Source organism: Sminthopsis crassicaudata, chromosome 6 (assembly GCF_048593235.1).
Source record: "Sminthopsis crassicaudata isolate SCR6 chromosome 6, ASM4859323v1, whole genome shotgun sequence".
NCBI classification, from domain to species: domain Eukaryota; kingdom Metazoa; phylum Chordata; class Mammalia; order Dasyuromorphia; family Dasyuridae; genus Sminthopsis; species Sminthopsis crassicaudata.
The window spans coordinates 146,080,451-146,093,233 of record NC_133622.1 but is presented as its reverse complement, the minus strand read 5'-3'; the positions used below and the strand labels follow the sequence as shown (position 1 = coordinate 146,093,233).

At 33.2% G+C, this 12,783-nt stretch overlaps 1 protein-coding gene across 4 annotated transcripts in view; it reads left to right on the top strand.

The window, feature by feature from the left end:
• Positions 1–12,783, top strand: part of STPG2 (sperm tail PG-rich repeat containing 2) — a 608,618-nt gene that overhangs the window by 53,104 nt on the left and 542,731 nt on the right. For all 4 annotated transcript variants that reach the window (XR_012483169.1, XM_074273233.1, XM_074273232.1 and 1 more), the window contains exon 6: positions 7,283–7,394. Coding sequence is in view for 3 of the 4 variants with exons in the window: in XM_074273233.1 (XP_074129334.1) it covers positions 7,283–7,394 (112 nt within the window). In the remaining variant the exon portion in view is untranslated. The remainder of the gene's footprint in view (positions 1–7,282; positions 7,395–12,783) is intronic.

The window sequence follows — 12,783 nt, the reverse complement described above, 5'->3', positions numbered from 1 at the left end:
TGTTCTCCTGGTTTTGCTAACTTCACTTTGTGTTAGTTGATGTAAATCTTTATTATTTCTTATAGTACAGTAGTATTCCACTTCAATTATATGCCACAACTTGTTCAGCCACTTCTCAATTGATGATACGGTATGCCTTGAATTTTCAGTTCTTTGCCACCACTAATAGAGCTGCTATAATGATTTATGTTCTTTCCCTTTTTGATTGCTGGATCAAAGAGTATGCATAATTTAATAGCCCTTTGGATATAGCTCCAAATTGCTTTCTAGAATGATTGGGGCAGTTTTCAACTCAACCAATAGTGCTTTAGTCTCCAATTTTTCTCACATCTTCTCAATAATTATGATTTTTCTTTTCTGTCATTAATCAATCTGATATTTGTAAGGTGGTACTTGTGAATTGTTTTGATGTGCATTTCTCTAATCATTAGTGATGTAGAGATTTTTTTCATATGACTATAGATAATTTCTTAACCTGAAAACTGCCTGTTCATCCTTTTAACTGTTTATCAGTTGGGGAATGACTTATATTCTTATAAATTTGACTCAGTTCTCTATATATTTGAGACATGAGGCCATAATCATTTTATTTCCCCCACATATTCTCTCCATTTCTCTGTCTCTTTCTTTACTCTGTTCATCCTCAAACATGTTTTGCTCCTGAACATTGCTTCCGCCCATCCTCCCTCTCCCCTCTCAGTGTCTCTCCTCTATGTCTTATTCTCTTTCCTTTCTGTTTTCCTATAGGAAAATATAGATTTCTATGGTTGTTGTCCTTTATTCTTAAAAAATATCAAAATGATATCACTCTGTCAGAGTCAAGTTACAGTGTGTCTGACGTGGCTGATCAAACCAACACAAGCTCAGAATACTGTACCACAGGTAGGGCACAAATAGTCCATGTGAACACTTGGGGAGGATTAATTAAATTTGTGCATATTATGTTTCTTTTGAGTTACTTCAATTTTGCTTTGGTTATGGAGCCAGCACCTTTTTCTTGGACAATTGCATATCATTTTGGGTAGTCCTATGCCTGTGTCTCCCGTGATTCACAGTGAATTCCATAATTTTTCTTACAGATTTTGAGAGTGTCCTTGCATCACTTTTTTTGACCACCTTGTGAACAATTACTCTATGTGAGTTTTCCATGAAATAATTTTTTTGGCAAGCATATATGAGGCATTTGAACAATGTGGCCAGTCCAACAGAGTTGTGCTCTTTGCAGTATAGTTTGAATGCTTGGCAGTTTAGTTTGAGAAAGGACCTCAGTATCTGATATCTTATCTTGCCAAGTGATTTTCAGGATCTTCCTAATATCATTCAAGTGGAAAGGATTCAATTTCTTGTCAGGGTGCTCATTTACTGCCTAGATTTCACAAGTGTACAGCTGTGACTATAGACCTTCAGATTGGTAGTCATTCTAATACCTTTTCTTTCCCAGACTTTCCTTCATTGTTTTCCATACTCTAAACTAGTTCTGACAATGCATGCATCAGTCTTATTTTCAATATGTATATCCCTGGAAAGAGATGTCAGAGTAAGTGAACTTACCCACAGCTTTTCAAAATTTCTCCATTTGCTGTTACTGATGGTTCCACATATGGATGGTGTGATGTTGGCTTATGGAGCACCTGTGTTTTCTTTTTTCTTTTTCCCTACTTAATTGTGTTTATTTTTTCAATTACATGTAAGATATTTTAATTTCTAATATAGTAAATATAGAGAAAACTCACATAAATGGAAGTTTAGGGGAAGGGATTTTTATTAATTTCTCAGTGTGTAAAGAGGTCCTGAGACCAAAAATTTTGAAAAGTGATAGATTATATTCTGGCCAAGACACTTCATTTTACAGATGAGGAAACTGAGGACCAGAGAAATTAAATGGGAGAATTGATTTGCCCAAGGTAGAATACCAGATTGAATCTTTTCCACAATGCCTCTTTTGCTTTTTTATTAAAGCTTTTTTATTTTTCAAAACATGTGTGGACAATTCTTCAACATTAACCCTTGCAAAACCCTGTGTTTCAATCCCCCCCACCCCCTTTCTTCCTTGCCCTCACCTAGATAGCAAGTAGTCCATGGTAGAAATATATGTTAAATCCAACATATGGATACATATTTATACAGTTATCATGCCAAATAAGAAAAAAAGAGAAACAAAGTGAAATGCAAGCAAACAACAACAAAAGGAGTGGAAATGCTATGTTGTGTACCACACTCAGTTCCCACAGCCTTCTCTCTGGGTGGTTATGGATTTCTTCATCACTGAAAAATTGGAACTGGTTTGAATCATCTCATTGTTGAAGAGAGCCATGCCCCTCAGAATTGATCATCTTATAGTCTTGTTGTTGCCGGGTATAATGATTTCCTGGTTCTGCTCATTTCATGCAAGTCTTTCCAGGCCTCTCTGAAATCATCCTGTTACTCATTTCTTACAGAACAATAATATTCCATAATATTCATATACCATAATTTATTCAGCCATTCCCCAACTAATAAGCATCTATTCAGTTTCCAGTTTCTAGCCACTACAAAAAAGACTGCCATAAACATTTTTGCACATGTGGGTCCCTTTCCTTCTTTTATGATCTCTTTGGGATATATAGGCCCAGAAGAGACACTGCTGGATCAAAGGGCGTGCACAGTTTGATAACTTTTTTGAGCATAGTTCCAAATTGTTGAATCACTTCACAACTCCACCAATACATTTAGTGTCCCAGTTTTCCCTCATCCCCTTCAACATTTTTCTTGTCATCTTAGCCAATCAGAGGTGTGAAGTGGTATCTCAGAGTTGACTTAATTTGCATTTCTCTGATCAGTAGTGATTTAGAGCACCTTTTCATATGACTAGAAATAGTTTTAATATCTTCTTCTGAAAATTGGAGAACGGCTTGAATTCTTATAAATTTGAGTCAATTTTCTATATATTCTAGAAATGAAGCCTTTAAAGAACTTTTGAATGTAAAAATGTTTTCCCAATTTATTGCTTCCCTTCTAATCTTGTCTGCATTAATTTTGTACAAAAACTTTTTAAGTTACAATAATCAAAATTATCTATTTTGTGATCCATAATGATCTCTTAATTCTTTTTTGGTCACAAATTCCTTCTTCCTCCACAAGTCTGAGAGGTAAACTACCCTGTGTTGTTCTAATTTATTTATAATCTCATTCTTTATGCCTAGATCATGAACTCATTTCCATCTTATCTTGGTTTACAATGTTAGGTGTGAATCCATGCCTAGTTTCTACCATACTAGTTTCTAGTTTTCCCAGTAGTTTTTGTCAAATAGTGAGTTCCTATCCCAAAAGCTGGGGTTTTTGGATTTGTCAAACATTAGATTTCTATAATCATTGGCTTTTTTATCCTGTGAACCTAACCTATTCCATACTCTATTTCCTAGCCAGTACCAAATGGGTTTGATGACTGCTGCTTTATAATATAGTTTTAGATCTGGTATATCTAGACCACCTTCATTTTCCCCCCATTAATTTCCTTGAAATTCTTGACCTTTTGTTCTTCCAGATGAATTTTGTTATTTTTTTTCTAGGTCAGTAAAATAATTTCTTGGGAGTTTGATTGTATAGCATTAAATAAATAGGTTAGTTTATGTAGTATTGTCTTCTTTATTTACTTGATTCTATCCAAGAGCACTTGATATTTTTACAATTGTTTAGATCTGACTTTATTTGTGTTAAAAGTGTTTTGTAATTTTGCTCATAAAGTTCCTGACTTCTCTTGGCAGGTAGATTCCCAAATATTTTATCCTATTGACAGTTATTTTAAATGGAATTTCTCTTTGAATCTTTTCTGTTGGATTTTGTTAGTGATGTATAAAAATACTGGTGATTTATGTGGATTTATTTTGTATCCTGCAACTTTGCTAAAGTTGTGAATGATTTTTAATATTTTTTTAGTTGATTCTTTACAGTTCTCTAAGTATACATCATATCATCTGCAAACAGGGATAATTTGGTTTCCTCATTACCTACTCTAATTCCTTTAATCTCTTTTTCTTCTCTTATTGCCAAATAATTTAATACAATATTGAATAGTAATGGTGATAGTGGGCAACCTTGTTTCACCCCTGATCTTATTGGGAGTAATTCCAGTTTATTCCCATTACATATGATGTTTGATGATGGTTTTAAATAGATGCTACTACTATTTTAAGGAAAAGTCCATTTATTCCTAAAGTCTCTAGCATTTTTAATAGGAATGGTTCTTGGATTTTATCAAATGCTTTTTCTGAATCTATTGAGATAATTTATTTGTTAGTTTGGTTATTGATATAGTCAGTTATGCTAATAGTTTTCCTAATATTGAACCAGCCCTGCATTCATGGTATAAATATACCTCCTTGGTCATGGTGTATTATCCTGGAATGACTTTCTATAATCTTTTTGCTAATATTTTATTTAAGATTTTTACATCATAATTTATTAGGGAAATTGTTCTATAATTTTCTTTCTGTTTTCATCCTACCTGATTTAGATATCAGTACTATGTCTTGTGTCATAAAAGGAATTTGATAGGAGTTCTTCTTTCCCTATTTTTTCAAATAGTTTATATAATATTGGAATTAATTGTTCTTTAAATGTTTGGTAGCACCTGTGTTTTCTTGATGTTAATTGCTAGGCCAAATTTAGCAGAAGCATCATAGAATCAATCTATACTTTGTTTCATCTCAGTTTCAAAGGCTGCATTGAGTACACAATAATCTGCAAAGAAAAAAATCATACACCAACATGCTCTCCACTTTAGTCTTGACTTGTAGTCTTTTTAAGTCTAGGAATTTACCATCACTATGACAGCTGACTTGATGCCATGTTTATCCTCATTGAAGGCATTTAACAATATGGTTGAAAATATCATACTAAAAAGCACGCGAGAACGCACACAGTCTTTTTTTCCCCCTCACTCTATTGATGACTGGGAAAGCATGAGAGCATTGTTCATTATTCAGAACTTGGGCAAGCATGCTATCATGAAATTGATGAATTTCTCTGAGCAACTAAATTTTGACTCAAAGAGATGTACCAGATCATCTGACTTGTTTCCTGATAAATCCATATTCAGCCCAAGAAGCAACAGTTAGAATTGCATATGGAACACCTGGTTAACTTAATATTGGAAAAGGAATACCCCAGAATTGCATATTGTCACCTTAAATGCTAGGTTGGATAGATTCAAAGACAGAACTAGGGTTGTTGGGGAAAATATCAATAAACCCAGATATAATATATGTAATATGGGATTTTAGAGTGGGATTCTTTCCACTCTGAGGGCAGAAAGTAAAGAAGAATTAATACCTGAGGAGGGTGAAAGAAGAGTGTGTATAAAAGCTGGCTTGAAGCTTAATATCCCAAAACCCATGATCTTGGCAATTTGTCCCACCAATTCAAGCCAATAGAGGGAGAAAAAATGGAAACAATTGTCAGATTTCATATACTTGGGCTCAAAGATCATTGCAGATAGCAACTAGAATTGTGAAAATTTAAAAGGGACTTGTTCCTTGGGGAAAAGCTATCGCCAAATTGGATAGCACTTTAAAAACAGAGACATCATCTTGCTGACAAAGGCCCAATATAATCAAAATTATGGTTTTTCCAGTAGCAATGTATGGCCATGACAGTTGAACTCTTAAGGAAAACTAAATGCCGTAGCATCAACACTTTCAAATTTTGGTGCTAGAGAAGATTTTTGAGAGTCCTTTAAACAATAGGAAGGGCAAATACAAATCCATTCATACTTAAATTAATTCAGGGTTAAATAGTGAAGTTGAAGCATAAATACTGGACATTTAAAGATGGGGCTTATCAGAAAAGACCCTGATTTTAGGAAAAATTGAAAAGGGGATGACAGAAAATGAAGCAGTATCATGGAAAATGATGAACATGAACTTTCCAGACTTTAAGATATAATGGAGGGTAAAAGGGGTCTTAAAGAGTCAAACATGATTGAATGACTGAAAACAACAAAAATGTTCATGCTTATTTCCTATACTTCTTATTCTGAGATACCATATTTATGGTCTTTCCAACTCTGTCCAGCCAGTGTCACTCTGCAGATACTTTAAAATATTCTTTTTATTTTCAGTTCCAATTTTTTTCTCTTCCTTAATCCTCTCTCAACCCTTATTTTCTACTAGGAGTTTTAGTGATGTCTTCTCTAATTGTCTTCACTGCTTCAGCTACCAGGTTTCTTTCCCTTTGTTATTCACTCTTCCATATATACTTCTGGGTCTGCTTCTGCTGCCCTGCTGTGTTAGGCCCTATTTCTCTCAGTTGGCTTCTTTGGATGTGTCATCTCCCATGTCCCTACTTTTGGGTATTTTTTTGTCTTAGTAATTGAGGCTAGAAAACACAGTATAGAGTTAGAACTGAGATTTGGCACTATGTGGTGCAGAAGAGCGAAATCTCATGCTCTCAGAATAAATAGGACTTATAGTAGCCTTAAGAACTAAGTATTTGTCTGTAGGAAATACAAGTGAAAACCAGCTAGCATTTAATTTAATTGTAGTATTAAAGATCTGTTGAAATTATAACAGCTTAAAATAGAGAATTGTAACAAAATTTACAGTTATACTTTTATCACTTTGTATTTTTTATTTACAATTCACCTTGTTTTTAGCAGTAGTTTGTTGTGACTATTGAGCCAAGTCATTTATCCACTATGGGCCTCAGTTTCCTTTTATAAAATGAGAGTCCAAAATTTGTGATCATATGATTCTATGATCTTAGTTTTTGAAATCCCAGTGCTTGAGGATGGCCTTGGTAGAGTTTTAAGCTATATACAGAAAAGTAAAATAAATAGTCTGTTTTTTCCATAGGCCTTTAATTTCATGTAGGACACAGAATCTCTTGTTGTGGCGCAATGATTTCTTTTCTTTCTAGAGCAATCATTAGAATACTTAAAGACCTTCGTATTTTGTAATCCTAATTTTAATTATCTTTTTTTTTTTTTTTTTTTTTTTTTTTGCTATTATGTCTGGAAGAAAAAAAAATCTGGGATCAATCTTCTACTTTTGAGATAATTAGAAAAAACTCTTAATGTATTCAGAGTTCTCATTCAGTGAAATTCTCCCAACAAACCAGAATTTTAACAAGGGGCAAAGTGATTTCTACAAATTTATAGTATAACAGGCTACCATTTCTTGGTTTTCTCTTTATTATGTGGTTGTTGGCAGCCCGTATTGGCATTATGTTTAGAATTTACTCTAGTTATTTAGATATTCATATATTTAAAATTAAAAACTCATTTATATCTCTTTAAACTCTCAAGGGAAAGTACACTGCATTATGAGAATGTTAATATCAAGAAAGAAGATAAATTAAAAAGTTGTCCTTTTCTCCCACGTTATCATGAGGTATTAGTACTACAGGAAAGAAAAAAGGTAAGCTATAGGAAAGAAAAAAGGTAAGTTGGAAACATAAGCTGTTTGCTAGCATATTAAAATAATTCATTATAAGTGTTTAGAGATTATAGGCACAAAATAAAGTAATATAAGGAAAAACCTTTTTGATTTAAAAGAACAAAACCTAACTACATGTTCATTGGGAATTTCCTCATATTTAAATTACCTCTTTTGCCTTCTTCCATATTAGATTAGATTATTTCATTTAAAAAACATAAGCTTTTAGTTCTTGTTTAGAGAAATATTAAACTGTGATTCAAATGCTATTTATAAATACCACGTTCAACCTCAAAGCAGATAAAGTTACCATTTTCTTAGTACCAATGAAATTTACAAAATAGGCTTATGCTAAAAAAGATACATACAGAAAAAAACCCAACCCAAGATGAAGCAGTTTTATTATACATAAATAGCATTTAATTTGTGTTTAATCTGTAATTTTAAGTTCAGCTGAGTAAAAATATTGAAGTAAAAATTTCCTCCTTTGTGTAGAGATAATTTTTTCTTTAGAAATTTTAATGTAAAACTTAAAAAATAACTATCTGGTTGATAATAGTAGTAGGAAGGATGAGAGGAAAAGACAGAATTGGAGGAATTGTAGTTTGTCCTTTTATTATCATACTATCTATCCTATTGCATTGTCTACATTACTCTTAGGATGATTTTAATATTGCTTTATAATTGATAGGCTTTTAATTTGAAGATCAATGAATTACAAGGAAGGAGGATTGTAATTGATAACTAAATATGATTTCATGCATAGATACAGATCTACATGTAAATGTTAGTAATTTTCCTTCATAATAATTTAAGAACTGAAATGCAAAAATTAAAATTTCTTGTTGATCATTTCTGTATTATAACCATCATCACATAGTTTGAACATTTGAAACTGAAATGGTTATTTTTTATGGTGTATGCAAAAGCAAAAATTTATATTATGTACTTAAGCCTTGTTAGTTCTTCCTCAGGACCATCATTCATGACACTTTAGTTCTAATGCCTGATTTGACTGAGTGATTCTGCAGACATTCTCTTTCTTCCTTTTTCACTGTCCTCTTGCAGAAAATATGATAAACTACTTAAGACAGTGCTGTCCATTAACATGACCCTAAAGTTCCTTTCTAGATATGGAAAATCTAGTAAAAAGAATCAGGAGATAAATGGTTAAACATTTTGGCATGTGTAGTGTGACTGGGGTAATGTGGGGGAAAAGTTCTGAATTTCCTGATTGCTTGCTGGGGGGCTCTTTTTGTAGCCAGAATTAGTAAGAAGTACAAGCTAAAGATCAAAGAGGAGTTTGCTCCCTCTTAACTCTTAACTTTGAAGGACACTTATTTCATAGAACCATAGGGTATTAATATTTTTTTTTAAATTAAAGCTTTTTATTTACAGAACATGCATGGGTAATTTTTTCCAACACTGACCCTTGCAAAACCTTTTGTTCCAAATTTTCCCCTCCTTACCCCCTCTCCTAGCTGGCAGGTAGGTCCAATGCATGTTAAATATGTTAAAATACATGTTAAATCCAATATATGTATATATATATATTTTTTCTTGCTGCACAAGAAAAATAAGATCAAGAAAGAAGAAAAAGAAAAACTGAGAAAGAAAACAAAATGCAAGCAAATAATAACCAGAGAGTGAGAATGCTATGTTATATTCCACACTCTGTTCCCACGGTTCTCTCTCTGGGTGTAGATGGCTTCTTCATCACTGAACAAGTGGAACTGACTTGAATCATCTCATTGCTGAAGAGAGCCAGGTCCATCAGAATTGATTGTCAGATAGTCTTGTTGTTGCTATGTATAGTGATCTGCTGGTTTTCCTCATTTCATTTAACATCAATTCATGTAGGTCTCTCCAAACCTCTCTGAAATCATCCTGCTGGTTGTTTCTTACAGAACAATAATATTTCATAGCATTCATATACCATGATTTATTCAGCCATTCTCCAAATGATGGACATCTATTCAGTTTCCAGTTTCTTGCCACTACAAAGAGAGCTGCCATAAACAGTTTTGCACAAGTGGATTCCTTTCCTTCCTTTAGGATATTTTTGGGTTATAAGCCCAGTAGAAACATTGCTGGATCAAAGGGTATGTACAGTTTGATAACTTTTTGAGCATAGTTCCAAACTGTTCTCCAGAATGGCTGGATCCATTCACAGTTCCACCAACAATGTATCAGTGTCCCAGTTTTCCCACATCCCCTCCATCATTGGTCATTATCGCTTCCTGTCATCTTAGCCAATCTGACAAGTGTGTATTCTCTAGGATCAGTAGTGATTTGGAACATCTTTTCATGAAACTACAAATAGTTTCAGTGTCTTCATCTGAAAATTGTCTGTTCATATCCTTTGACCATTTATCAATTGGAGAATGGCTTGAACTATTAGAAATTTGAGTCAATTATCTATATATTTTAGAAATGAGGCCTTTATCAGATCCTTAGGATGTAAAAATGTTTTCCCAATTTATTGCTTCCCTTCTAATCTTGTCTACATTAGTTTTGTTTGTATAAAAACTTTTTAATATAATCAAAATTATCTATTTTGTATCAATAATGATCTCTAATTCTCCTTTGGCCACAAATTCCTTCCTCCTCCACAAATCTGAGAGGTAAACTATCCTATGTTCTTCTAATTTGTTTATAATTTCATTCTTTATGTGTAGATCATGAACTCATTTTGACCTGATCTTGGTATATAGTGTTAGATGTGGGTCTATGGCTACTTTCTGCCAAAATAGTTTTCAATTTTCCCAGAAGTTTTTGTCAAATGATGAATTCTTATCCCAAAAGCTGGTGTCTTTGGGCTTGTCAAATATTAGATTGCTATAGTCATTGACTGTTTTGTTCTGTGAACTTTACCTATTCAACTGATCATTTTTTCTCTTTCTTAGGCAGTACCAAATAGTTTTGATGACTGCTACTTTATAAATATAGTTTTAGATCTGGTACATCTAGGCCACCTTCATTTGCTTTCTCTTCATTAATTCCTTTGAAATTCTTGACCTTTTGTTCTTCCAGATGAATTTTGTTGTTATTTTTTCTAGGTCAGTAAAATAGTTTCTTGGGAGTTTGATTGGTATAGCACTAAATAAATAGATTAGTTTATGTAGTATTGTCATTTTTATTATATTCCCTCGACCTGTCTGATAGCACTTGATATTTTTCCAGTTGTTTGTTGGAGAGTGTTTTGTAGCTTTACTTATATAGTTCCTGACTTTCCCTTGGCAGATAGATCCCAAATATTTTATCCTAATGACAGTTATTTAAAATGGAATTTCTCTTTGTATCTCTTGATGTTGGATTTTGTTAATGATGTATAAAAATGCTGATGATTTATGTGGATTTATTTTGTATCTTGCAACTTTGCTAAAGTTGTAGATTGCTTGTAATAGTTTTTTAGTTGATGCTTTAGGGTTCTCTCAAAATACCATCATATCATCTGCAAAGAGTGATAATTTGGTTTCCTCATTATTTACTCTAATTCCTTTAATCTCTTTTTTTTCTCTTATTGCCAAAGCTAGCATTTCTAATACCAATATTGAGTAGTAATCATGATAGTGGGCAACCTTGTTTCACTCCTGATCTGACTGGGAAAGATTCCAGTTTATCCCTATTACATATGATGCTTATTGATGGTTTTAAATATATGCTTCTGATTATTTTAAGGAATTGTCCATTTATTCTTATACTCTTAAGTGTTTTTAGTAGGAATGGATGTTGGATTTTTTTCTTAGAGAGCTGATTAATAGCTTGTTCTATTTCTTTTTCTAAAATGGGACTATTTAACTAATTTATTTCCTCTTCTGTTAATCTGGGTAATCTATATTTTTGTAAGTATTCCTCCATTTCACTTAGGTTGTCAGATTTATTGGCATAAAGTTGGATAAAATAACTCCTAATTATTGCTCTAATTTCTTCTTCCTTGATGTATAGTTCTTATTTATTTTGTAGTTTGATTTATCTTGTTTTGAGAGTGCAAGGTTGAGATCTCCCATTATTATTGTTTTGGCTGTTTATTTCTTTTTGGAGCTCTCTTAACTTCTTTAGGAATTTAGATGCTTTTTAGTATGATATTGCTTCATTATCTATGCTACCCTTTAGCAAGCTGTAGTTTCCTTCCTTGTCTCTTAAATAGATCAATTTTTGCTTTTGATTGATCTGAGATCACAATGGCTATCCCTGCCTTTTTGACTTCACCTGAAGATTCTGTAGATTCTACTCCAGCCTTTTACCTTTACTTTGTATGTATCACACTGATTTAAATGTGTTTCCTATAAACAACATATTGTAAGATTCTGGTTTTTAATCCAGTCTGCTATCTGTTTACACTTTATGGGAGAGGTCACCCCATTCACACTTACAGTTAAAACTACTAATTCTGTATTTTCTGCCATCTTATTATCCCCAGATTTTGCTTTTCTCTTTCCTTTCTCCCTTACCACCCTCCTCAGTATTAAACTTATGGCACCTTTGCCTCATGCAGTTCTCCTTCTTTAGAATCCCTTCCTCCCCCTTATAATCCCTCCCCCTTTCTTAAACCTTTTCCCTACTATTTTCTGTATTCCCTTTCATTTAGCCTACTCCTTCACTTTTCCTTTTTCCCCTCCGGCTTTTCAATGATGTGGGAGAAGTTTCTCTGGAAACTATTTTCTAACATTTTCTCTCTGAGCCAAATCTGGTGAGACTAAGATTCACACAATGTTTATCCCCTCTTTTCTTTTCCCTCAGATATAATAGGTTTCCTTTGCCTCTTTGTGAGATATAATTTCCCTCTTTTTACCTCCACTTTTCCCTTTTTCTTGTATAATATAATCTCCTTTCCACCTGTAGTTCTTTTTTATATTATAATAGTAAAATGACATTATACATGTATTCTTTATATATACCCATAACACAAATATGGTTCTCAAGAGTTCTTTTTACCTTTTTATGCTTTTCTTGGGCCCTATATTTCAGCTCAGATTTTTTTGTTTAGCTTTTTTTTTTTTTTTTTTTCATGAGAAATAAATGACATGTTTCGCTGAATGCCTATCTTCTTCCCTGGAGGAAAATGCTCCGTTTAGCTGGGTAATTTATTCTTGGCTGCATTCCAAGTTCCTTAGTCTTTCGGAATATCAAATTCCAGGCCTTTCAATCCTTTAATATGGACGCTGCTAGATCCTGAGTAATCCGTATTGTGGATCCTTGGTATTTGATTTTTTTTTCTGTTGGCTGATAGTGTTTTCCCTTAGTCCAATAGTTCTGGAATTTAGCCACAATCTTCCTGGTAGTTTTAATTTTGGGGTCTCTTTCAACAGGTGTTTGATGAATTCTTTCAGTGGCTATTTTACCTTTTGATTCTATGACATCTGGGCAG